Consider the following 26,352-nt stretch of genomic DNA (forward strand, 5'->3'; position numbering starts at 1 on the left):
TTTTGGTTCCAGAGTAAACTTTATTCGTAGATCACCCTGACATACATCATGCTTGAGTCAAAAATGAACTTGTAATCATCAGAGCTGTACAATGTAGCTGCTTATGAACTAATTGGTGGGAGGTGCTATTGTTATCTAAATCGACCATAATTGAACAGCATAACAAAAGAAGCGGCAAAAGGTCTTTGAAGTTAAACGAAAACTTCTTAAATATTCCCAACTGTTTCTACGACGAAAATAATTTAAAGTTTACAGGACGGATAGAATAAACTCGAGGTCATTAAAATAGGAAACTTAGTGAGAATTCACAGCTTTGATGTTAGAAATATACGTTGAAATTACAATAGAGCAGCTTACAAAATAAAATGAAAAATACAATTAAAAGTTTCCGCTTATCTAAGCAAGGTTGGTGTTGAGTTTGATCGTATGAAAGAAAATTGGAATCACGAGTATAAACTCAGCTGTCAACTACCATGAGAACTAATTTTGCCAGAAATGTCATTAAAACTTTCATTTGCCTACAATCTCACTAGAATTGAACAAGACTGAAAAGTTAACAATGCAAAATCTATTTCCAAAATCTATTGTGGCTTTTTTTTATATATTTTTAAAACATCGAGATGAAAGAAACTCGAATGAATTGAGAACGGCTAGAGCAACAAAAACAACGAATAAATATGCTTAAACATTCCCTTACTATTGTTCTACCCGCGGCTTTTCTGTCAGTGGTCCATTTAGATATAATACTGTATCACTTAACAATTATTCCACTCGCGCTTGTTGGATACGAGATAATAGATAGCCAACTCGGCGCTACGCGCCTCGTTGGCTATAATCATCTCATATCCAACAAGCGCGAGTGGAATAGTTGTTTTATCAAAAACATTAAACTCAATATTAAATATCACTAAATTTCTTAGCTCCCTTTTAATTTGTAGATTATGGTATATTGGCTCATATACGATAATGGCTAAGCCAATAAAAGTCTTGAATTGCATTATCCAATGATCCAGTTTTTAATAATTAACAACTATCCACCGAAGTGGAGGTAAATATCCACCGCTAACCACCGACACTGAGGTGAATAGTTGTTTAAGTATATACTAAAACAGTGAGATAATATACACCACCAAAAATGTATTTTAATTCATACATTCCAGCAACGATTCCAAAATTCTCCCGCGCGTAACGATCCAACGCGACTCGGATCGCGGTAAGTGATTTTTTGTTGTAAAAACTGTCGTAACGTTTTTTCGCTGACAGCTAAAATTTCCGAAGACATTTGTTTAGCTCTGGTGCCGACGTTTCTTTAAATGGTGTTGCAAACTCGTTCTGTATTTGAAACCACTCTGTAAAAATACCATTCAACTTTGATTTTCAAGTGTACAAGTGAGGTTACGCAAGATTAATTTGCATTTTTAAACAAAACCTTTTTCATTGCTTTTTATCGATAAACTCCCGGTTACCATTACCTTTAAACACGGCCAAACCAAATTTAGTCGCGTTCTCTGTGTTTTCAGCGACTGCTTTGTCGTTATTTGAGAGATTTACTCGCTTATCACGGATGGAAACCGGCACGCCATTTTTCCCCGAGTTGCTCGGAGGTAAATAGCAAAGGATATTCGGAGTTTGACAGGCCAATCAGAGCGCGCCTTCAACGCTATCCACTTTTTTAGTATATACTAATAGTTGTTATTAACTATAGTAAGATTCACAACTTACGATATTTTGCTTGACTATGCCGTACTACGATATTACACTTTCAACTATCACTGTAATGTACAATGTAAGTGATGTGAGAGCACCTCAAACTATCAGCTTTTGCCTCGTTTCCACGTAATAAGAACTCATTTATTTATTCATTAAGGGGACACATGATCGAATTCTCATGATGTCCTTTCCAGCTATCAAGAATTATCGTAATCATCTCAGGTTTGCCTGTAAAAGGGTTAGCCTCTATACAATCAACGCTAGGATAGATTAAAACTCTGCAGCTACATGGAGGTTTTGTTGGAGACTGTTTTTGTCTTTTCGCCGTCCTTCAGTGACTGAACATTTACTTTTCTCAGGGCGGCAATGGCTGTGGCCTCCTCATTTACGTCCGAGGGAGCTACGGAAATTCGTTTCGTGCTTGTCCCATCGTCCATTGCTGGGAATATCGTCTGAATCCTTCTTGTCAAACGAGCTCTTATCTGTAAATTGCAGGTTAAATGAACCATACTGTTACATTTACGGAGTTTGTCACTCTAAGTCTTTTTGCCTTTGATTTTGTTTTGTTATATGATATGAATGGACGTTCAATAGCAACAAATTTTCTTAAGCCATAGCGGAATTTGAGGTCATTCAGTTATCTGAGACTAATGAGAACAGGTACAATTATAAAGTGTAATAGATGCATTGTAACTACTTCCTCTTCCTCCCAAGGAAGTATTATCAATTGCAATATCAACTTTAAACTCTTTTTACGGCAAATCGATGATGTGTCTCGTCAATTGGAAATCCATGTCCTTTCTTCGTCCCCCTCCTCCCCCACGCCCCTTCCAAGGGGATGGGAATTGGTTTGAAAGTAGAGCTCTAGCGCACTTTTGAAGCTCCACGCCCGACAGAATATGGAAATACATTGACAAAATTTGGTCATAGTTTGCTACCATTTGTCACGTCGAGTCCATCTGTCTGGACAGTTCGATCCAAGAACGAGCCCTGTTCAATAGGGTCTAATCTATTTGATAGCACGCTTAAAATAAAATAAAACATCACGGTATCTGCTGTACTTGCTAAAACTGATATATTATCGGACTTTGACGAGCAATTTTCTAAAGTGAACAATCACTGACCTCGCTGTTCCTCACGCAGTGAAGAAGAAAGATGAAAAAACCCTGTTGAATCGAAGAGATGTCCAGAATCTGTCAAGCTATTACGATCATGCTAGATTTTTACGAGAGCTGCACAGCTTTTGAAGCATTGAGCTAGCGAAGTAACACCTCTCTCTTTATGAATCCATCAACATTTGAGAAAACAAAACGACTTTTGAACTTCAATTACGTTTGTTTACACCTTACCTGTGTAGAGTTGAAGATCGTGAAGATGTAAGCGAAAGCTTTATGCAATGGTGATAGTAACCCAAATAACCACGAGATTCCTAGCAGAGGAATCATTACTACGCATGCCTTTACACCAAGTCTGCAAAAAAGTTAGAATTGTTGGGTTATGATTGTGACGAAATCTAATGAGGCACGAATAGGTATATCAATCGTATCAAGTTGATTTCTCTTTGTTATTCCTACGAACTCCAGATTCCGCTTCCAAGACGGTTGGATTCCAGATTATAGTTGCTGGAGCTGGACCTGATTCTTAGACCCAGTAATTCGGAAACCGGTTTTCCTTAAATGGACCAAACACTACCTTATTTGTGTGCTGTGTTTGTCTTTCTCTTGTTGCATAGTCGTCATTTCCTTGATAACCCGGCCGAGGATCAGAATGTTGAACTTAAAATAAGCAAATAGACCAATATGAGCCCCTTACAAGTTTTTTCAGTTTCGACAACAGCAATCATAGTTATTTTCACTTACAAATTCAACAAGCACAACAAACACTATGAATATCCAGATCAGACCATTGGCCGGAGACATCCAGCAGCTTTAAGGAAAAAAAGAGAAAGATTAAGTCATAAATAAATGCTTTGCTTGTCAATGATTACAGGACTCTTAAACGAAAGTGCCTTTGGGCATGTTGATATGGATTTGGCGCACATTTAATAAGCCGATTATGCCTTTTCTCTAGATTATTGACTGAATTAATTAATAATTACTGCCCTAAACAATCCAATTAAAAGCTGATCAGAAGACTCAGAATTTTTAGGTCTTCGATCTCAAAACATAATAACAAAACAAACAAGAAAGAAAACAAAAATGGATAAAATGTTGAATTTCTATATCTACTTTGTTCAACTGTAACAGGATGTTATTTTTTTTTTGAATTCGAAGGAATACCTGTGTCAAATCAGTTCTTGGAAAGCTGAGTGAGATGGCATGAAATCAGTAAAATGAAACTCAACTTACTATTTTTCACTCACAAAACTTTCGATCCCATCTTTTCCCGCTGCAATACTCAGAGATATGGCAACAATGAGCGCAGGAAGGCCTATAAAATTGAAATTCGAAACTTGTTCATGTCTGCCAAGAGCAGAATTTCCTTTTTGACCTCTGACAGTTACCTGTAACATCACTAGTCAGAGCTATACAGGAATGGAATTTGTAATATAATTGATGTGTTCCTGGGCCGATGCTCTTAAACGCGGAGAGTAACTATTCTCGGGAATCCTTAAGAAACATTGTCATACAAAAATAGGGTTGAACAAGGACCAAAGAGAAGTTTTTCGGAGAAGTTGTCTCTAAAATAAGTTGGACTTAAGGGTTCTGGGTCACTAAGGGAATGGCAGTTAAAACTGTTCATTAAATGATCTAATGGACACAGAGTACCTTACCCCAAGAGACTCCATGGCAAATTTTTAAATTGTTACCAACGTTGTAAACTTTCACAACAAACAAGTAGAGGTAAATTCCCTCGATAAACATCCAGCAGAAGGCGGCCATCAATAGATACTGCACAAGGGCTGCCACTGTAACGCAACCTCCCTGAGAAGATGATTGCAAGCCATGATTGAATTGTATGGTCAATATCAATAACGCGTGTCATCCTGACCCTTTTAATTGGTAAATTGACCAATCGAAAAGCATAGAAAGGTCAATTAATTTAGCGGTGGAGTGCTTTAGACTAGAAAGAAAACTAATATTCGATGTAAGTGAAATTAGTTAAATCTGTTAAAAAAGCCTTTTAATCGCTACATTAGTTTCAAGCTCTTCTTAGAAAATATTTATTTTCCTTCAAGTAATTATTTCTTTTTTCTTCTTTAACTTATCGCTTCGTTTTTTTGTGTATATATTGGCCTCCTCCTATTTTGACTACGAGAATAGCAAACTTCTGAGCATTTATACCTTATTCTTAGTTGCTCCAATCCCAGCAAGAAAGATGATTTGTCCTGCACCAAGAGAAGCGACTAAACTCACACGAATCTGGGATAAAGGTCCTCTCATGTCTCTGTCATCGGAAAAAAAGAAAATAAATAATAATAACAATAATAATAATAATGAATTAATAATAATAATAATAATAATAATAATAAAATAATAATAATAATAATAAAATAATAATTATAATAATAAAATAATAATAATAATAATAAAATAATAATAATAATAATAGTAATAATAATAATGATAAAGGTTTTTTGATCTGAACTCGCGTCTTTTGTTAAGTCCGTGGGGACTGAGTGTACATAGTTGTGCGGTCCAGTGGGTCTCTCTCGTAAGTAATAATCTATCAATATAAGCTGCGTCCCCTTGGCTGATAATTTTCTCAATAACAATAAAGTTAATTTCAGAAATTTCATGTTTGGTACAATTGAAGTGGATTGCGAGCTCGCACGTTTTTTTGCTTGTTTGCATAGATGACTTGAGATTACGAAAACGCACTTTGAATTCAGTGGAAGTAGAACCCACGTATTGTAAATTGCATTTCTTGCACAAGGCCAAGTAAACAACACTTCTGGAAGAGCAAGACAGGTTTTGGCAAATCTTATAGGTTCGGCCTGTGGAAAAACTCTTAAATTTGGAATCTTAAATTAAAAAATTCTTGAAAAGGTCGCATCTAGAGGAGCATTTAAAACAACCTCCCGTTTCCTTCTCTGTCTGACTAACTTTCCCACCCATACACAATCTAGAAGGCGCCAAAATGTCTTTGAGGTTTTTGGTACGGCGATATGCTGGAAAAATTGGTTTTGATGAAAGCATTTGCAATAACTCAGGTGACGATCTTAAGAGATGAGCATGCTATTGGATAACCCTCTGAATATCAGGGAGGATAGGATTGTAGTCGAGGACTAACGGGAATACTTTTTTGTTGGACTTGACATTTTTCTTCAGGAGTACTGATCTTTCAATTCTCAACGCTCTCTCAAATTGATTGTCTACCAAATCTGCATTATAACCCTGGGATTTAAGATACCCTTTATATTCAATACATCTCTTGTAAAGGGACTCGTCCGTAGAGCAGTTACGTCTAATGCGTAAAACAACTCCGTAGGGAATTGCCCTTTTACAGTGTGCCGGGTGCGAACTGGAAAAGGGTAAATAAAGATGGCTATCTGTAGGCTTAGCATAAATATCAGTAATTACGAGCCCGTCTTGAAGGTGCAGTGTGAGATCCAAGACATTGAGGGTGTGCTCAGAGTACACCAGCTCAAATTTGATAGTGGGATAGAGGGAATTGATGTACTCGGTAAACTCTAATAACTTAGGCAAACCAAGTGTCCAAACATCGAAAACATCATCCTTATATCTCCACCATAACAATGGTTTCACACCACCTCCAAATTTAGCTTTCTCATCAATTAATCCCATAGCCAAGTCGGCATAACTGCATGCATTTTTGGGGCCCATAGCCGTACCATGTTTTTGCACAAAATTTTTCCCGGAAAATTAACAATTATTGGCTTGGAGACAAATTTCGATTGCCTCAACAATGCATTCGGTGGATGGAAATTTGATCGATCTAGAATCAAGAGCATTTCTAACAGCTGAAATGCCTAAGTTATTATCAATATTGGGAAACATAGCCACGACATCCCAGGAGACCAGCAGACACCCAGGTGGTAAAGGACCTTTCTCAGAACTAAATGTTTGGATCTTGTTGATAAGATCAGTGGTATCTTTAACAAACGAGGGTAGATTTTGGGCGAGAGGCCTAAGATAGAATTTAGTAAAAGTAGAAAGTATTTCGATTGCTGTTCCGCAGCAAGATGTAATTAGGCGGAGAGGGTTGCCCTCTTTGTGAGTCTTCACATTGCCAAAAGCCACCCCTGGTTTTGGTTCCAAATTGGCAACCCAAGTGGCAATCTCCTGACTAATCTGTCCTTCACTAAACCATTTCTGTCCCCAAATTTTGACTTTATCAAAATGGTCAATGGTGGGGTCCTGGCTAAGCTTAGTATAATGGATATCATTGTTAAGCTGCCTTAACATCTTATCTTGGTACTCATTTTGGGAAATAATAACAAGTCTAGATCCCTTATCTTGAATTCTAAATACATTGTCACTAGCTTTAAGTTTACCTAGGGCTGATCTCTCCTCCCTCATCAGGTTGTCCTTGGCTTTTCTCAAGTTCTTAGGTTCGAAAATGTCCTTCTTAACGTTGTTTAAGAAAAGTTCAACCTCGGGGAAACTCGACTTTGGAGGCATCCAATCCCTTGTGGATGGAATTGTTGGGAAACGGTTATCAGCTGGGTGATCGTTATCGTCTGGGTTTCTGTCGTGATGGAATACAGCAAGTCGAATTCGAATTATTTGAGTTCCTCTCCAGACAGTTTTTGCTGTACATTCATCGTAGTTTTCGAGAAGTTTTTCGCGTTCGGAGTTCAATTGCCTTTGTTTGCACACTTCTCGCAGAATACAATGTCTGCTTCTTGCAGACAAATGAAGCGATTAGAATTTGACTTGTTGCGTATTGCCCGTCGCAAATTTACAGTGGCCACACCTTAAAATCCAGTGCAACAAGCAACTTGCCACATCCCTCGACACGAAGAATCGAGAACTAAAAGACGGCGTTTTACCAGAAATGGGCCACTTAGAACTGCATCACACTCTAATCATCAAGCCAGTTCACCGCAAGGAAACGTTGAGAAAATTTCAGATCTACACCCTATCAATTTAACATCTTGTGATCTCTCGGATGCGGAATGTTCCCTTTTGATGAAAGGTCTAGCATTTTACCCGACACCAAAGGATGTCAACTGGCGGAAAACCATTGATGACTTCGATAAATTTGACAGACGAATTCGACTTGCTGTATTCCATCACGACAGAAACCCAGACGATAACGATCACCCAGCTGATAACCGTTTCCCAACAATTCCATCCACAAGTGATTGGACGCCTCCAAAGTCGAGTTTCTCCGAGGTTTAACTTTTCTTAAACAACGTAAACTTAAAGTTAGTGACAATGTATTTAGAATTCAAGATAAGGGATCTAGACTTGTTATTATTTCCCAAAATGAGTACCATGATAAGATGTTAAGGCAGCTTAACAATGATATCCATTATACTAAGCTTAACCAGGACCCCACCATTGACCATTTTGATAAAGTCAAAATTTGGGGACAGAAATGGTTTAGTGAAGGACAGATTAGTCAGGAGATTGCCACTTGGGTTGCCAATTTGGAACCAAAACCAGGGGTGGCTTTTGGCAATGTGAAGACTCACAAAGAGGGCAACCCTCTCCGCCTAATTACATCTTGCTGCGGAACGGCAATCGAAATACTTTCTACTTTTACTAAATTCTATCTTAAGCCTCTCGCCCAAAATCTACCCTCGTTTGTTAAAGATACCACTGATCTTATCAACAAGATCCAAACATTTAATTCTGAGAAAGGTCCTTTACCACCTGGGTGTCTGCTGGTCTCCTGGGATGTCGTGGCTATGTTTCCCAATATTGATAATAACTTAGGCATTTCAGCTGTTAGAAAAGCTCTTGATTCTATATCATATTTCCATCCACCGAATGCATTGTTGAGGCAATCGAAATTTGTCTCCAAGCCAATAATTGTCAATTTTCCGGGAAAAATTTTGTGCAAAAACATGGTACGGCTATGGGCCCCAAAAACGCATGCAGTTATGCCGACTTGGCTATGGGATTAATTGATGAGAAAGCTAAATTTGGAGGTGGTGTGAAACCATTGTTATGGTGGAGATATAAGGATGATGTTTCGATGTCTGGACACATGGTTTACCTAAGTTATTAGAGTTTACCGAGTACATCAATTCCCTCTATCCCACTATCAAATTTGAGCTGGTGTACTCTGAACACACCCTCAATGACCTGGATCTCACACTGCACCTTCAAGACGGGCTCATAATTACTGATATTTATGCTAAGCCTACAGATAGCCATCTTTATTTACCCTTTTCCAGTTCGCACCCGGTACACTGTAAAAGGGCAATTCCCTACGGAATTGCTTTACGCATTAGACGTAACTGCTCCACAGACGAGTCCCTTTACAAGAGATGTATTGAATATAAAGGGTATCTTAAATCCCAGGGTTATAATGCAGATTTGGTAGACAATCAATTTGACAGAGCGTTGAGAATTGAAAGATCAGTACTCCTGAAGAAAAATGTCAAGTCCAACAAAAAAGTATTCCCGTTAGTCCTCGACTACAATCCTATCCTCCCTGATATTCAGAGGGTTATCCAAGAGCATGCTCATCTCTTAAGATCGTCACCTGAGTTATTGCAAATTTTTCCATCAAAATCAATTTTTCCAGCATATCGCCGTACCAAAAACCTGAAAGACATTTTGGCGCCTTCTAGACTGTGGGAAAAAGTTAGTCAGGTGGGAAAGTTAGTCAGGCAGAGAAGGAAACGGGAGGTTGTTTTAAATGCTCCTCTAGATGCGACCTTTTCAAGAATTTTTTAATTCAGGATTCCAAATTTAAGAGTTTTTCCACAGGCCGAACCTATAAGATTTGCCAAAACCTGTCTTGCTCTTCCAGAAATGTTGTTTACTTGGCCTCGTGCAAGAAATGCAATTTACAAGACGTGGGTTCTGCTTCCACTGAATTCAAAGTGCGTTTTCGTAATCTCAAGTCATCTATGCGAACAAACAAAAAAACGTGCGAGCTTGCAATCCACTTCAATTGTACCAAACACGGAATTTCTGATATTAATTTTATTGTTATTGAGAAAATTATCAGGCAAGGGGACGCAGCTTATATTGATAGATTATTACTTACGAGAGAGGCCTACTGGACCGCACAACTATGTACACTCAGTCCCCACGGACTTAACAAAAGACGCGAATTCAGATCCAAAAATCGCATCCGCTATAATACTTAATTAGGGCATCAGCATCATTTACACAATGTAATTGAGTTCTTCGCAACCATTCGTGGTTATTTCGCCTATTGCACACTCTTGCCTTTTACTCATTATTACGTCCTATTATTTAGGTCTGGAATGCATTACGCAATACTATTTTTATTTCTTACGTTTAGTATAAATTCAGGTCATTCTGTAATCCTACTAGGATTTTTAGTTTTTAATTTCTATGTAAATACGTTCCACCTGAAGAAAGCCAAAGGCCGAAACGTCGCCACATTAAAGCTGGAACAGTTAGAAGTTTGCTTCATGTTTCATCGTTTTACACTTACTTAACTTTCATTGAAGCACTGTATTCTCCGCGGATCCTTCTACTGGGAGCTCATCATTTGGTTTACCTTTTTATTCTGTTATATATATATATATATATATATATATATATATATATATATATATATATATATATACATATAAAGTTTAAAAATTGCGAGGATGGACAACTTATGACCTCAAAAATTTAAAAAAAAAATTAAGTAAAAAACATTTCGGTCCGAGACATTCTTCAGTTATTTACAACTTTTGAAATAAAAAAAAAAGAGAACTTTGAATAAGTTCGAAGTGCTAATGATTACGTAATTACAGATAAAGACTAATGAACTGGTGCTAATAAGAAGATAACAAAAAACCTAATTACAAAGAAAGCAATGGACAAAATACAAGAAACAAACCCTAAAAACTAAGAGATAAGAATAAGAAATATATTAAAATGAGTGGCGTAACGAATTGCAAAGAAGCAATGCGTCAAGCAAAAAAAGGGAGGCCCACTTTTAACTACAACTGTAAACCGTGACAAAATCCCAAAACAAGGCCTTTGGAGCCCGGAAGGGCAAATTAGCAGCAAAATCCCTCGAGGGGCCCTTAAATGATACTGATATCATAAGATCCCTTGGCAGGGCCTCTGAGCCCAATCCATACCTAAAGGGCCGACAAAATCGAAGAAAAGGGCCTTTGAACGAGCAATTAGTAGCGCTTAATATAAGATGGAAAATTAATTATAGCAAATTCTATTTTTCGAATGAAATTCCTTTCTTTTATTCAAACCATGGGGTACCAAAGAGAATAAATGAGCACTCCAATAAGCCTTTTTTGTGATTAAAAGCCTATCGATCTTTTCAGAACCACTAGGGGCCTGTACCTCATCAATGCCTTGTTCATCTGCGTGTTAAGCCGCACGCGCCAGCATTTAATTTTAACCAAAACCGCCAGCATTTAGATTTAATGATTTAATGGTCATTCGTTGATGTTGCCAGATGAGTTTGGCCAACCTTTGGCCATACGAAACAGGACTGTTGCAATAAAACGATGAATTCCTCCTAACGTCTTGAACTGGTTTAAAATTGTATATATATATATAAATGGAATAAATGTTTGAAAATAAAAATTTCCCTTAGCGGGATTTGAATCCACGTCCCCCTGTTACTAGTCAGGTGTGATGACCACTACACTATCAGGACAACCATGCTGGCAACACGGCAATCGAAGATGTGATTTACGTGATCGGAGACGTGGTCTCCCGGGAAACTTAATTTTCAAGGTGACAGGGTAGGGGAAGCCTATAACCCCATATGAAACCCAACTAAGGATCTATTAAAGATACACGACCGAAGTCAACTTAGCGGATGACAAAGGAGGATCCAATTACGGCTGCAGGCTAATTTCAATTAAACAAATTCTGTATACAAGGGAAACCCTGATCCTGTACACCCCAAATAATCATACTTAAATGGACTAAATGTCTGAAAAGAAAATTTTCATATATATATATATATATATATATATATATAATCTCGATAATCGACTTTACCAAGTTTTTAGTGTACTTCACCATCTAATATATTTTAATACGTAGTTGTTTGGATATTCGAGTACGTGTCATTGTACAGGGCAGCAGTAAGCGTTATGGTTACACCTACCTCTGATATAGTGGCAGTCTCTTGACCAGATGATGTGTCCAGAAGAACAGAAAAATGAGTCAAATGATTGCAGGTGCACTCTGTTTGGTGTGCATCACTAGATTTGACATAGCACCCTTGTCCTGACCAGCCAATGGAGCTTTCGTGTGAGATAGATAAACCATCAATCAAGCGAGAGACTTTGGGACACAAGCAAGCAAGCGGAGCCCCAAATGTAATAAGATACGTATATTATGCAAGCGAGGAACTTAGGCTGTTATGCGATGATCGCATTTGCATGCTCTCGAAACTATGTTCTACATGCAAGAATAGCTTTATGCAAAAAAATGGATAAATAAATAAACAAAAAAATGTAGAAAATAGCAACGGAATTTAGTTTACTAGAACTTCTTGGCTTGGCTTAATTTAGATGTAAGAGAGTCTGTATCAAACTGAGGCGACACCCATTAGCATAGAGCATACGTTATTTCTGCGTAATTGGACTAATGCTAGCTCCATGAAGGAAAATAAGGAAATCAATAGTAAGAGAAAAAAACAAACAAACAAACGAAAAGCACAAAACCCTGAGGAAACTTCGAACTATATTTACCTCTCATCGAACGTGTTCCAAAACATACATTTTCTCTTGTTATCTGTATTCTTAAAGAAAACAAAGCAAAAATCATGAAAAATATTAAATGACGCATTTTTCCCCCTATGTAGAAATCTAACAAAATATGGATTGGTAAACAAAGCAGCCTGGCTGAAATAGACGAATTTCATTTCAGACAGCTGATAGAGTGACTTAATCTCACCTAGAAAAGACGAAAGTCATAAGTCATCCTACCTTAATGTTTTTGAACATCAAAGTTATATTTTCCTTTAGTCTTGAGAGCGGAGGAACTATTGTGGCAGCCATAATAATGGAGTTGACTTCCCTATTTAGGAGCAATGAAAGTCACAGTTGATAAACTTAAAACACCCACTTACGAGTAAACAAAAAATAAATTGATGGAAATTATTTAGATTCAAACTCCTCCAACTCTTAGCGTTAAGAAAATCCATCAATAGTTAATTGCTACAAAATGCAAAGATGGCGATTGTATGTATACTTTAAATCGCTGGGAGACCAGGAACTGTGAGGGTAAACCCACTTCAATTGTTAGCGTTTAGAAAAGTTATCAATAATTTATGCATGCAAAGATGGCAAATGTATGCCTAGCTCAAATCGCAAAGACGTAAATATTGCAAATGTATTCATAGTTCAAATCATTGGAAGACCTGGAGGCGTTAAGGGTACTATTCTCTGTTTGGTTAATGAGAAATAATTGATGGAGGTCTCTGTAAATAATTCCAAGAACCACTGAACCTAGGAAGAAAAAAATTGGAAAAATATCGTAAATTTTTAAAAAAATTGTGCTGCATCCACTAAAAAATCTTATGAACAAATTAAGAAATTAATTGATTAGAAAACAAGATATATCCAAGTAAAGAATATCAAAATAGATTTTCAAACCATAGTCCAAGTTTGCTGACGGAATGGTTAGGAAATATCCTCCTTTAGTTTCAAGATGAAAGTGGTGGCTATGGTTTTTGCTGAAAATTTTTGTGACTAGAAGATCTATAGGAAAAATGCAAAAAGAAAAAAAAAAAATATATATATATATATATATATATATATTGTGGGAGGAAAAAGACAAGTAAACTACAAGTTCATCCCTACAAGCCTGTTTCGTGGTCGCCCACTCATCAGGGGATTTGATCCCCTGATGAGTGGGCGACCACGAAACAGGCTTGTAGGGATGAACTTGTAGTTTACTTGTCTTTTTCCTCCCACAATATATACTTCGCTCTACTTCTATGTATTGAGCACTGTTCTACGAAAATCAAGTCACACTTTATATATATATATATATATATATATATATATATATATATATATATAAATATTATGAGAGGAAAAAAGGACGTAACTACATTTCCCGACAAGCCTGTTTCGTGAATCGCTTCACTCTTCAGGGGTTTAAACCCCTGAAGAGTGAAGCGATTCACGAAACAGGCTTGTCGGGAAATGTAGTTACGTCCTTTTTTCCTCTCATAATATTTATATATATATATAAATATTATGAGAGGAAAAAAGGACGTAACTACATTTCCCGACAAGCCTGTTTCGTGAATCGCTTCACTCTTCAGGGGTTTAAACCCCTGAAGAGTGAAGCGATTCACGAAACAGGCTTGTCGGGAAATGTAGTTACGTCCTTTTTTCCTCTCATAATATTTATTCTGCTCTGCTTCAACGTATTGAGCACTGTTCCACGCGAAAATCGACTTGCAGACTTCCTATATATATATATATATATATATATATATATATATATATATATACATATAGTTTAAAAAAATTCGAAAAAAGGTTCTAAAATCTTAATAAAAACGTTTCGGTGGGATACCTTCTCCATTCCTTTTTCTCAGTTTCTAAGGGTTCGTCGTCTATGTAGTAAAGACACTGATTTCCACCACAAATCAGAGTCAATGTGCCAGTTTTTTCGATAAACGTGGTTACCCTGACTCTGTCATTCAAGCGGGTAACCACCGCGCCCAACTTATTGATCGACATTCAGCACTACAAACGTCACAAAAGGAAGATTCCCTCCGCATTCCATTCACTCTCACGTTTCACCCTCACAACCACTCAGTCAAATCCATCATTCCTATAAAACTTTAAATTACTTCAAAACGATCCAGAGACAAGCACTATCTTTTCGCAGCCTCCGCTCATTTCATTTAAACGCGACAAAAACACAGGCAATTTTTTGGTCAGACGTTCTTTTCAAACTAATGACCAACCAGGCACCTTTAAATGCACTCGTGCACGATACAAAACGTGTCCTTTCATTCACAACACTGAGAAAATATCGTGACCCAAACGATCCATTGAGATCACCGATCACTTCACGTGCACCTTCCGCCAATGTAGTCAATTGCATAACTTGCACTTACTGCAAAAAGACTTTCATCGGCGAAACAGGCAGAAGACTAGGTGACCGATTCCGAGAACACCTTCGCGACGTGGAGAGGAATGACAAGAACACATCGAAACCAAACGCTAGACCTTTCAATTTACCTAATCGTTCCAAGCAACAAATGGCAATCTGCGGTCTTTCCTTACACTTATGTAGCACTGAGAGCCGGAAATCTCTTGAATAAGAGCTCATCTTTCAAACCGGCAGTCTAAATCGCACAGGTATCAACGAACGCTTTTCATTCCTCTAATTTATTCGTGCTTTTCTCGTTGTCGTGTTCCCGCCAATCACGTAGCTCCTTTTTCTGCCTTTAAAAGCACACACAACCAACAATTCCTCTACTCGCTCCGACGAAGGGCTAACGCTCGAAACGTCAGTTTTTATAATCGTAACGGTGGCCAATTTACTATTTCAACTTTGTTGATATATTCAAATTATTTCGTTACCCCCACCGACGCAGCCCCAAACAGTTTCTTTAGAAACTACCAGCCCTTCTTCAGTTAGTTAGGACTTACGTAAATACAAGTGACGACTTGTAAATACGTGATCACTAACACCTCCATCTTATTTAAAGCTCTTTTTTATTCAAAATGTGTAAATAACTGAAGAGGGTCTCTGACCGAAACGTTTTTTATCTTTTTTTACGTCAGAAGTTGCCCATCCTCGCACTTTTTTAAACTTTCTACGTTCATGTTTGCTGCGAGGTTTGGACTGCGAATCTTCTTCGATCCTCCTGGCCCTTTTTTGGCCTGAGAGTTCTACTAACGACTTCTGATATACACATATATATATATATATATATATATATATATATATATATATATATATATATATATATATGTATATATATATATATATATATATATATATATATATATATACACATATATATATATGTGTATATATGCTCAATAGCGGAATGCTCAATAGCGGAATGAGATCGTCATCTACTAAAAAGTGCTCAATAGCAGGGCTAGAGCCATGGATAATAATACCTCAAGGTTTAGGTTACTTGAACTTTTACTGCAACTCTGAGCTTCATGCCTCTTGCGAAGCAATCGTCAGGCAACTGCCAGAAATAACGGTTACAATCCACCAAAATTTAAAAGACAAAACAATGTGTACATGCGCGCGCAACATACTGCACGCGCTATCGTAACGTTACGTTCTTTAACAGGAATTTCCTGACATGTCGGCAACCTGATGTCAGCTCATTTCTTTTGTTTAAACTTGCCATCTGCGGTTTACAAATGATAAAATATTTTTCCCACAAACACAAATTGCATCTTTTAGCTACATTGGAATACGAACTAGCTTGTTTCACCTTGCGCCACTTAATATTAAACTTAGTGTCCTTATCTTTAAGACTCCATATATATTTGCTAAGTTCAGTAGCATGCCTGTAACGTTCGTTTCGGAATGAACACAAGTGGTTCCTGTAACGCATCTTAAAAGCCGTGTCACAGAGACCAATGTACGTTTCCTTTGCGGTTTCTGTGGTGACCTCTGCCTGGTAAATTATGCTTTCCATGTTACAGTTCCCATCCATGGGGCATATGTCAGGTATTCGACAGTTGCAGCTTTTCCTAGCTCGATCATTAGCGCGTGCGAGTTTCCGGATTTCAGATTTGTTGTGTTTAGATATGACAGTTCTAATGCTGCCCATGTAGCTGTAGCTCAGTTTAAGGGTGTTCCGGTTGAAAATTTTGTGAAGAGGATTAGTTTTTGTGAAATGCTTATCAATAAGTGCAAGGAAGCATTTTCCGACGTTAGTTTCCACGTTCTTGCTGTATGGTGGGTTAAACCAAGTAATATTCCGCTGCCTGTTTCTTCGTGGACGTGGTGCCTGGTTTGATGCAGCGTTGAATGACAGGGTGTAGCTGTACCCACTTTTTTTGAGAGCTTCTTGATAAATAGGTTTAGCGCTATCGAAGCATTCCCTGTCGGAAGATATCTCGGAGAGCCTCCTATTGATTGATTCAGGGATGTTGTGCAGAATGGATGGTGGGTGGTTAGATTTTTTATGCACGTGCAGGGGGATGTTGCCTTCCTTAGTAAAAGGGTAATACTTCCCTAATATACTGTAACATGGAAAGCATAATTTACCAGGCAGAGATCACCACAGAAACCGCAAAGGAAAATGTTCATTGGTCTCTGTGACACGGCTTTTAAAATGCGTTACAGGAACCACTTGTGTTCATTCCGAAACGAACGTTACAGGCATGCTACTGAACTTAGCAAATATATATGGGGTCTTAAAGATAAGGACACTAAGTTTAATATTAAGTGGCGCAAGGTGAAACAAGCTAGTTCGTATTCCAATGTAGCTAAAAGATGCAATCTGTGTTTGGTGGGAAAAATATTTTATCATTTGTAAACCGCAGATGGCAAGTTTAAACAAAAGAAATGAGCTGACATCAGGTTGCCGACATGTCAGGAAATTCCTGTTAAAGAACGTAACGTTACGATAGCGCGTGAAGTATGTTGCGCGCGCATGTACACATTGTTTTGTCTTTTAAATTTTGGTGGATTGTAACCGTTATTTCTGGCAGTTGCCTGACGATTGCTTCGCAAGAGGCATGAAACTCAGAGTTGCAGTAAAAGTTCAAGTAACCTAAACCTTGAGGTATTATATATATATATATATATATATATATATATATATATATATATATATATATGTATATGTTGTGGGAGGAAAAAGACAAGTAAACTACAAGTTCATCTCTACAAGCCTGTTTCGTGGTCGCCCACTCATCAGGGGATTATATCTATATCTATATCTATATATATATATATATATATATATATATATATATATATATATATATATATATATATTTATTAAAAGCTAGATCATTGGATAATGCAATTCAAGACTTTTTATTGGCTTAGCCATTATGGTATATCAGCCAATATACCATAATCTACAAATATGGTAAGCATACGTGTCAACTTAAAATTAAAAGGGAGCTAAGAATTTAATAAAATTTAATAATTTAATTTAACGTTTTTAATAAAACAATTATTCCACTCGCGCTTGTCGGATATGAGATGATTATAGCCAACTCGGCGCTACGCACTTCGTTGGCTATCTATCATCTCATATCCAACGCGCACTCGTAGAATAATTGTTAAATATAGAAAGTTTAAAAAATTGCGAGGATGGACAACTTCTGACGTAAAAAATATAAAAAAGATTGAATAAAAAACGTTTCGGTCAGAGACCTTCTTCAGTTATTTACAACTTTTGAGATAGAAAATGAGCATTAAATAGAGGGTCTCAATGGGTCAACCGATAGGCGTAAAATGGCCAAAAATTTAGTCGATAACCGTAAAAATTGAAAAATTTAAACCGTTAGCCGTAAATGGGTCAAAAGAGGTAACCGTAAAAAAAAATTATTCACTAAATTTCTTAATTTTAAGGAAGGTGCTAAACTTACTTATGACCTGTTTCATTTCTTATTTTGCTGACTTTGACTCCGTACATGTCGTGCATGTGGCTCATACGTTTATAGGCCAAGCTCGTTTCAAGGACCCCTGGTAGTCTCCCTTGACCTCACTTCGCCTGCGTTTTGTAAGACAAGTTGACAGCTTTTTGTTTTAAGATCTCCAATTTCTTCACCCAGTGTGCATGTGGGTTGAATGATGTCGGTATTGAAAGCTGTTTTTAGTTTTTATCGAACGGGTGAGGAAAAGCCAAGCGAAAGATACAAGGCAAGACTCAAAGTCCAAGAAGAGCATCGGACACTTTCAGCCTTCAAGAAAAACGTTATTGACTTTCTTGGTCTTAACGAGCAAGCCAGGAAGTTCGGTCTTGGGAAATTTGACCTTAAACTTTACCGCCTCGCCAAAATCAGCGGCAAGATAGAAAATTATTCTTATCGACCCAGAAGCAGCTAGATCTGGAACTACCCCTGTTGCTTGACTCAGATAGTGAAAGCGAGCTGAACAGTAAGTACTCTTACAGTTATGAATTTTGTACGTGACTTGCCGCGTGGCAAGAAATTTGTTCGGGTCTTTTATCTTGCGGATTGCAGAAACTAAATTAGCTCCCCACAAGTTTGGGAGCTAATTGTCTCGATAGCGAAAGACTGGTTTTCTTACTGAGGATTAATATCTGTTATTTTCAGGAGATCGCGAACTTGAAATACCTGAGTAAAGCAACTAGCAGAGATGTCACTGTTTGGAAAACGCTTGCTGTTGATCACTAAGGCATGGGTCGCACTTGGCAAAGTTTGGTGTGAATGTGGTCACTTTGGTGTAAAAATCTGTCATCGGGGCACATTGCCTAATGCGACCCTAACTTTTCCAGTTCGCAAAAACTTTGAAAACCGGCCAAGACATCAAAGACGCCGTAGTGCTTGGGTGGGGCAGGTAGATTTCGGAAAACTCGGGCTAACCAGTAGCTATTACAGCGGTCACTATCATCGCTTGTCAGTAAACAGCAAACGACTCGACTGGTCGCGGAACTGACCAGCCATATGGCGTTCGAAGTATTCTTCGCTGACGTCGATTTCTCGCTCTCATCATAGCGGCAGTCAAAACAGTTAAACAGGCGTTAACCCATCTTTCATATATCATACGAAAGACAAAAAAAGTGGTCGTGATTTAACTGAATAAGAAGAATAAGTATAACCGTAATCGTTTTTAACAATGCTTCAACGGGACGCATTTTTTCAACGTTTGTTTTACTTTTTCAGCTCACTGCTCTCTCCCCATAGCACGTCGATAAACGCGTGTCTGGTTTATCAAAGTGTCATCACTGACATTTTTTTTCAAATGTCTAATCTCGTATTAATCCGCACGTTGAGAGACTCAACAGATTGTGATGTCCGCAAACCTTAGAGAAAATTTCTGACCTTAGAATGCGTCAGAAATAAAGATAGGATGGCAGTCGAGCCAATAGTACGACTAACCAGACCTGAGGTGGTAAAAGTGTTAAGAAAGGTGGCACTTGTGATACACACACTTGTTCCGGAGAAGTATAGATTTTGGACCTCAAATCAACAAGGTCTTTGTTGTCATCCTGTTGCTATCTCTCCTGGACCTCTTGGTAGTGTTTTGGCACTTGATTACGATTTTGTTTCCTGTTGCTCTCGATTACTCAAGATAAGACTTTACCAACCAGCCGATGTAACAAAGCTTCAAAATGGGCTGAGAGATGCGAGAGATCTATGCTTCAGTAGAGGTGTAGCCTTTATGGCAGAGCGTGGTAACGCGTGCGTAAGATTTAAAGACATTGAAGGGAACGTTAGACTAGACCCCAACTCTCTACGTTCACGTGCTGATCTGGAGAGAATACTGGGAAACTACAACCTCTCCCTGGATGGAACCGTTCCTACCTTACGCAAGCGCCTTTCTCAGCACCTAGACCAGCTAGAAGCCAAGGTGACGAAAGTTTTTTTGCAAACAAATGTGCTGCTTTCAAAGCCTGCAGCTTTATGTATGGTTAGTGATGACATACTATTGTGCGCTGATGGTCACCGAGCTATCTATCAGATTTAGCTAGAAAGAGATGGAGTCACCATAAAAAGAAAATCGAGGAAACTCGTAAGATATCCAGAGGGTGCTAATCGCATGGAATCCATGACAGTCTCTAACGCTCCACATGTTTACTTCACAGCGGCAAAAAGCGGGCAATGTAACGGTGGCCTCTATTGTTTTAGCATGGAAACCGGCGAGGTCATGACTATTCTTGAGAACATGACAAACAGTTGCAAGAAGATCAAGAAAGTAGCAAAATTTAGTGACACACTAGTTTTCACAGACATTGAGGCTCGTCAAGTCAAGCGTTACAATTCGTTGACCAAAAAAGTTGATACTCTTGCCGGAGGTAGACGTGAAGGAGAACAGGACGGAGCTGAGAAAAGTTGCAGCTTTGTCCAAGTGTACGGAATATGTAGTGTTGCAGATACGCTTTTCACAACGGATGCGGCAGCAGGGAAAGTCAAGCTGATTACTGGTTTTTCGGGGACAACAAACTTTTTAAGTCACCTGGGCATTTTATTTGACAGCTTTGGCATAAGTTGTAAAGGTAGTACTTATCAGACAATTACGCCCGAGGAGGTAAGTAAGAATGTTGAGAAGGTGAACGACTACATCAAATCTACGGTAAGAAATGTAAAAGAAACTAATGACCTCAAAGAAGGTTCAGCAACGAATGGTCCTCAGGGAATTGTGTATAAAAAGACGGAAGATTCTGTCGAGCTCTTGTTGAATGGTGTAAACAACCTCATAAGAAATATCACAAATGTCAGCCCAGAGTACAAAGATAGCACTGACTGGCAAACTTTACTAACAACTCAAGAAGAGAACCTACATGCGGTATCGCATTTTAAACATGAGACATTTAGCACCCTTCAATATGCGATGGAGTTTGGTACGACATCGAAGGAATCTTTAAAGCGAATAACTAAATGGGGGGCTAAATACTATACTCATCCATCTTCCTACTACACAGTGCCCCAAACGGGAATGTCATTCAAGGACGTGCAGTTTATGACTCCACTTCTTTCTGTGGGGCTATCGGAAAAGGATGAAGAAGTAATGAATGAATGGTTGGAGAATTACCGTCCAGTGAGGCAAAGAACTATGAGGACTGAAACGACGAAAGACCAGGCAGGAGCATTGCCCCCGGCAGCGTACGCTAAGCCAAAGCCGGATGTTACTCCAAAGGTACGATTTCCCGATTACCAAGACGACAGAACTCTCCCTGCCTCCTCTGAGGTCAACCCTCTAGTCTCCGATCTGTCATTAAGTTTCATAAGCGATTCTAACATTCCACAAGTGAAGCTCGCGTCTGCTGCTGATTTCAACCAGGTGGAAGAGTACGAGAGCGATTCTGAAGTTAGCGATGTTGATACGGATAGTGACTCAGAAGATCTTATCATCAGTAATCCAGTAGTAACAAGGTCCGGAAGGCAATTCAAGGTGTGGACACGGTTTGACGTCTAGGCAAAAAAAGGTACCCGAGACAAGCTAGACTGTACATTGAAGGATTTTGAGGCGTCAAGCATGGCTATATTTTGAGACAATTTAACAGGCATATAACACCATATAAGGACAAACACGTCACCACTCCTACAAGTAAATGTAAGAATGCATGACGTAAGTTAAGTTGGGTATGGCCTTTTATTGAATCCTTTTTCGTAGTTCACAATTCTATGCGTAAAATAATATTAGAAGTGGTATGATTTATCAAATATTAAATTTTTTCAAAAGAATAACTCATTTAAGCCTGAGATGACCATAACACTTTATTTTGCTTTAAAGATGAAAAAAAACACAGATTTATTAATATTTAATCTTTTGGAACCAAAGAAATTGATTTTAACTTTTTTGTTAACCGTAACTGTAAAAAAATAACCGATAGCCGTAAAAGAGCCAATATTTTAACCAATAACCGTAAAAGCCAGCACGCCATGGAGACCCTCTAAATAGGATCGAAGTGCTGATTACGTAATTACTGATAACGACTAATGAACTGGTGCTAATAAACAAAAAAACTAATTAAAAAGAAGGAAAAAGCCCTAAAACTAAGAGATAAGAATATTAAATATACATATGATACACGATCTTAGGATTGGATCGTGTATCATATGTATCTAATACCGCAGTTCAAAATATATGAACTTCATATATTTCATTGAATATTAAATGTGTTAATATAAGTGGCGTAATTAATTACAAAGAAGCAATGCGGCGAGCATTAAAAAAGGGAAGGCCCACTTTTTACTACAACTGTATACCGTAACTAAATCCCAAAACAAGGCCTTTGGAGCCCGAAAGGGCAAATCAGCAACAAAATCCCTGGAGGGGCCCTTAGATGATATTAATCATAAAAAGATCCCTTGGCAGGGCCTCTGAGTCCAATCCACACCTAAAGAGCCGACAAAATCCACACCTAAAGGGCCGACATTAATTTTCCATCTTAAATTAAACGCTACTAATTGGTCGTTCAAAGGCCCTTTTCTTGGATTTTGTTGGCCGTTTAGTTGTGGATTGGACTAAAAGATGATGATGTTGAACTCATTATTTTTAGAAAGTGCCTTACCCATATGTATGCTGCTCATACTAAATTCACTTGTTGTATTATTGAGGTGATGCTGTGCTTTTTCCAACACGGATGTCTCCAAAGCAGTGAATGCGAGAAGCATTTCCGTTTCCTTTTCCCTCTTTTGTTCACTTTTGTGGAGTATCGCATTTGAAAATTGCTGACGTGTGGCGTTAAAAGAGTCGAAGATTTCCTATATAAACGATACAACTTTTTAAGTCGCAGAAAGAAGCGATTAATGCCATGTTCCGATGTCATCAATACAGTAACATACTTTGTTTTAGGTGTAGAGATACACATGTTTCGCAACTTCAGCTTGAGGAAATCCTTCCATGATCAAAACTTACATAATCTATGCGTGGAAATCATGAAGCGAGAGCTAACTTCGTAGCCACAAAAGTGATGTATTAAAAATAATAATAAAAAAAATACCTCTTTGCGTAACTCTTGCCCTTTTTTTATGGGTACCTATGTGGAAAAAAATGCGTACTATGTACTTATTGACTGAGTAGGAGGGGCGGACGGGAAAATATTTGGCTCGAAGTCATGACGCACAGTACAGTTCAGCGATTTATCGTTGAGCCATTGTGATATATCGTCCAGCGATACATCGTTCAAGTCTCGCTTCTCTATCCAGGAGCTCGACTAGGCAGTATAGAGTGGTTTTACACATTGTTCTCAAGTTTTTTCATACACGATCGGTTATCGATCGATCGACGGACTTTGTTTGACTTTGTTGCGCGAGTGCAACAGGTGAATAGTCAATAACACTTACACACGTGGGCAACCAAACAGATACATTTAGACTTAATGACTCTAACCTCACATAGGCTAAATAATAATAATGATAATAATAATAATAATAATAATAATAATAATAATAATAATAATAATAATAACAATAATAATAATACTAATAATAAGTTTTATGCGTAGTTTCCAACGTTTTTCAAACACGAGCAGCCATTGATCGATCAACGGACTTTGCTTGAATTTCTTGTTATGTGAGTGCAACAAGGGAATTATCAACAACATGTAATCAAACAAACGTATTTCGATCGAACAACGAAGTTTGTTTAACCTTTTTGCTATGCGATTGCTATGCGATGGAGAATTCGCTGAGCGGCCTAATGTTGCCTCTCCGATCTAACGCCTCGCGGTAGCGATACCTCGCCGAACGCTAACGAAACATCGCTCCGTGTAAACGATATATCGTTAAGCGGCAGCAATATCTCGCGTCTCGATATATCGCTGAGCTCAAACGATATATCGCTCAAGGAAAACGATAATTCACGGGGAGCTGAACGATATACCACAGATATTAAAACAACAGCCCCGCGATATATCACGATCTATCGTTCCAACTGAAATATCGCTCAAATATTGCCTATATATCGCCAAAATTGCGATATATCGCCAAAACTGCGATATATCGCCAATATATATGGTGATTAACTTGTACATTACTTTTGCAGAGCACTTTACGGACCAAGCGCAGCGCAGAACAAGTTAGAACTAAATATTTTACCGTCCGGCCCTCCCACTCAGTCAATAATTATCACTTTCTAGAATCCCAAAAAAGGTCACTGATTAATAAATGAAAGAATTTTTGAGTAAGGACAACACAAATTTGGTGAATAAGAGGAATAAATAATGAGTGCTTAAAGGAACAAACGAACGAAGGAACGAAGAGAGAATAGAACGGACACACGGATTGTTCGGTAAAATGATAAGTAAAAATTACTGTGGATATTTGTAGAAGTTGGTTAATCAATAAACTCGATATGAAAATTTCATAGTGAGAACGAAAGGAATATTATGCAAACCTGTTTCTTTTGTTGCGCTGTCAAATAAAGTTATCTTTAAAATGGGGTAACGTCTGAAACTCCTCCCCTTGTAACAACTTTTGACTTCAAATTTATATGATGAGCCATTTTTTTCAGCGTCCGCCACGAAATTGGTCGAAAGTAGATAATTCCAACTGACTTTTCTAAACTCTTCAGAGCATTGTTTCTGCCAAGTAAAGGATTTATCGAGACAATAAGCGAAGTCTCTGCACCACATCCATATACAGCACTTTCGAAGTAAGAAAGGGCATTCGATGCTCAGCCAAGTCTGCTCAGTTCCGTATTTAATTCGCTGACAGGTGTCGTTTACCCCTTTAAGTTTCATATCTTCGTAATGGCGGCACTGTTCACCATGACCTGTTAAAAGTGCGTATATAAAAACAGATTTTCTTAGGAAAATGCTTGACTTCACCCAAATTCGAATAAAGATCCGTCAGGAACAAATCAATATTTATCGCTTGTAAGGGTTCAGAGTGGGAGCCGGAAAGGATGTGGAGGTTTTAGCTGTGTCGCGATAAGACTTACTTGATCCCCCATAAGGCTCTGTGTTATTTTGTTACTTCCCCCCCTCGACTGCTAATTCTCCCTTCCGTTCCCTCCTGACAACCAAGTGACCCCCCTCTAAAAAACGAAACAAAACAAAACAAGACAAAACATTCTCCACCCTACCAAAGGTGAGAAGTAATGACTGATACCTTATTTCAATCCCTATCCAAATATCCGAAAGTTAAACTATAAGTAATAAAACTGTGTACATGCGTATTGGTGTGGGCATCGAATAAAGCAGACCTTCAGCGATTGAGAGAAATACTTTGTTGAAATGGATCCTTAATTCCTGCGTGTTGCAGCTGGCAAACAAAGACAAATAAGATAATGTACCCTTTCCTCCTCTCACCGAGAAAACAAGTAAAGAAAAAGACAAGCACTAATTCATACTAGCTGGATGGATGGACGAATGAGACGATAAATAGGTTGCATTTACTCGTAAAAGATCAAAAATAAGATTTACATAAATTGCAAACTAACTCATTGTGCTTTTATTTTAGGCTTTGTTAAATAAAATTAACAGTTTGGTAAGATTTGGTTTCGATACTGTGTGTAGCGATATGGTTAAATTGGCCATGCAACCATGAAAAATGATGCATCATTAAGTTTTTCATGGTCAACAATAAAATATAGAGCTTTCTTTCTCGATATTTAACGACTTTGCTAATACTCTGGTCAGAATGAACGGTGGGATTGGCCGAGCCAGTACCAGGTCGCTCAAGAGACATGTTGCCTCGCGCGGCCTCTCTCTTTACTGTTGTTGTATGAGATGCAGAGTCCAAAACCTTCGAAAATTCCTTTGGATTTGTCTGCTTACAAACCTTTTTGCCTTATTTGATGGGTCGAGGTGATCATCTATTTATGCGGGAATGTGATAATGACCGGAGACATCCCGAAAGGTACAAAAATGTAACTAAAGCCTTGTACTTCCAATGTGTGGGATCGTGCTGAAGTCTGTAATAAATTCTTACACCTTCCGCTCCATTCCGTTTCACGCAGC

At 38.2% G+C, this 26,352-nt stretch overlaps 1 protein-coding gene and 1 pseudogene across 1 annotated transcript; one reads left to right on the forward strand and one right to left on the reverse strand.

The window, feature by feature from the left end:
• LOC111345378 (uncharacterized) lies at positions 1-25,343 on the reverse strand. The gene is made up of 17 exons (XM_088747695.1): positions 25,332-25,343; positions 22,960-23,152; positions 13,397-13,501; positions 13,162-13,249; positions 12,728-12,818; positions 12,491-12,540; positions 11,834-12,040; positions 6,573-7,362; positions 5,944-6,047; positions 4,995-5,097; positions 4,484-4,634; positions 4,059-4,140; positions 3,570-3,636; positions 3,403-3,485; positions 3,060-3,180; positions 2,835-2,876; positions 1-2,192 (listed from the first exon to the last, which is right to left on the reverse strand). Exons 1-17 carry the CDS (start codon positions 25,341-25,343, stop codon positions 1,995-1,997), a joined length of 2,487 nt encoding a protein of 828 aa, XP_088603821.1. The 3' UTR covers positions 1-1,994.
• Positions 19,569-22,017, forward strand: LOC148736817 (uncharacterized; annotated as a pseudogene).
• Positions 25,344-26,352: the final 1,009 nt, after the last annotated feature.

Source organism: Stylophora pistillata, chromosome 2 (genome assembly GCF_964205215.1).
Source record: "Stylophora pistillata chromosome 2, jaStyPist1.2, whole genome shotgun sequence".
NCBI lineage: Eukaryota > Metazoa > Cnidaria > Anthozoa > Scleractinia > Pocilloporidae > Stylophora > Stylophora pistillata.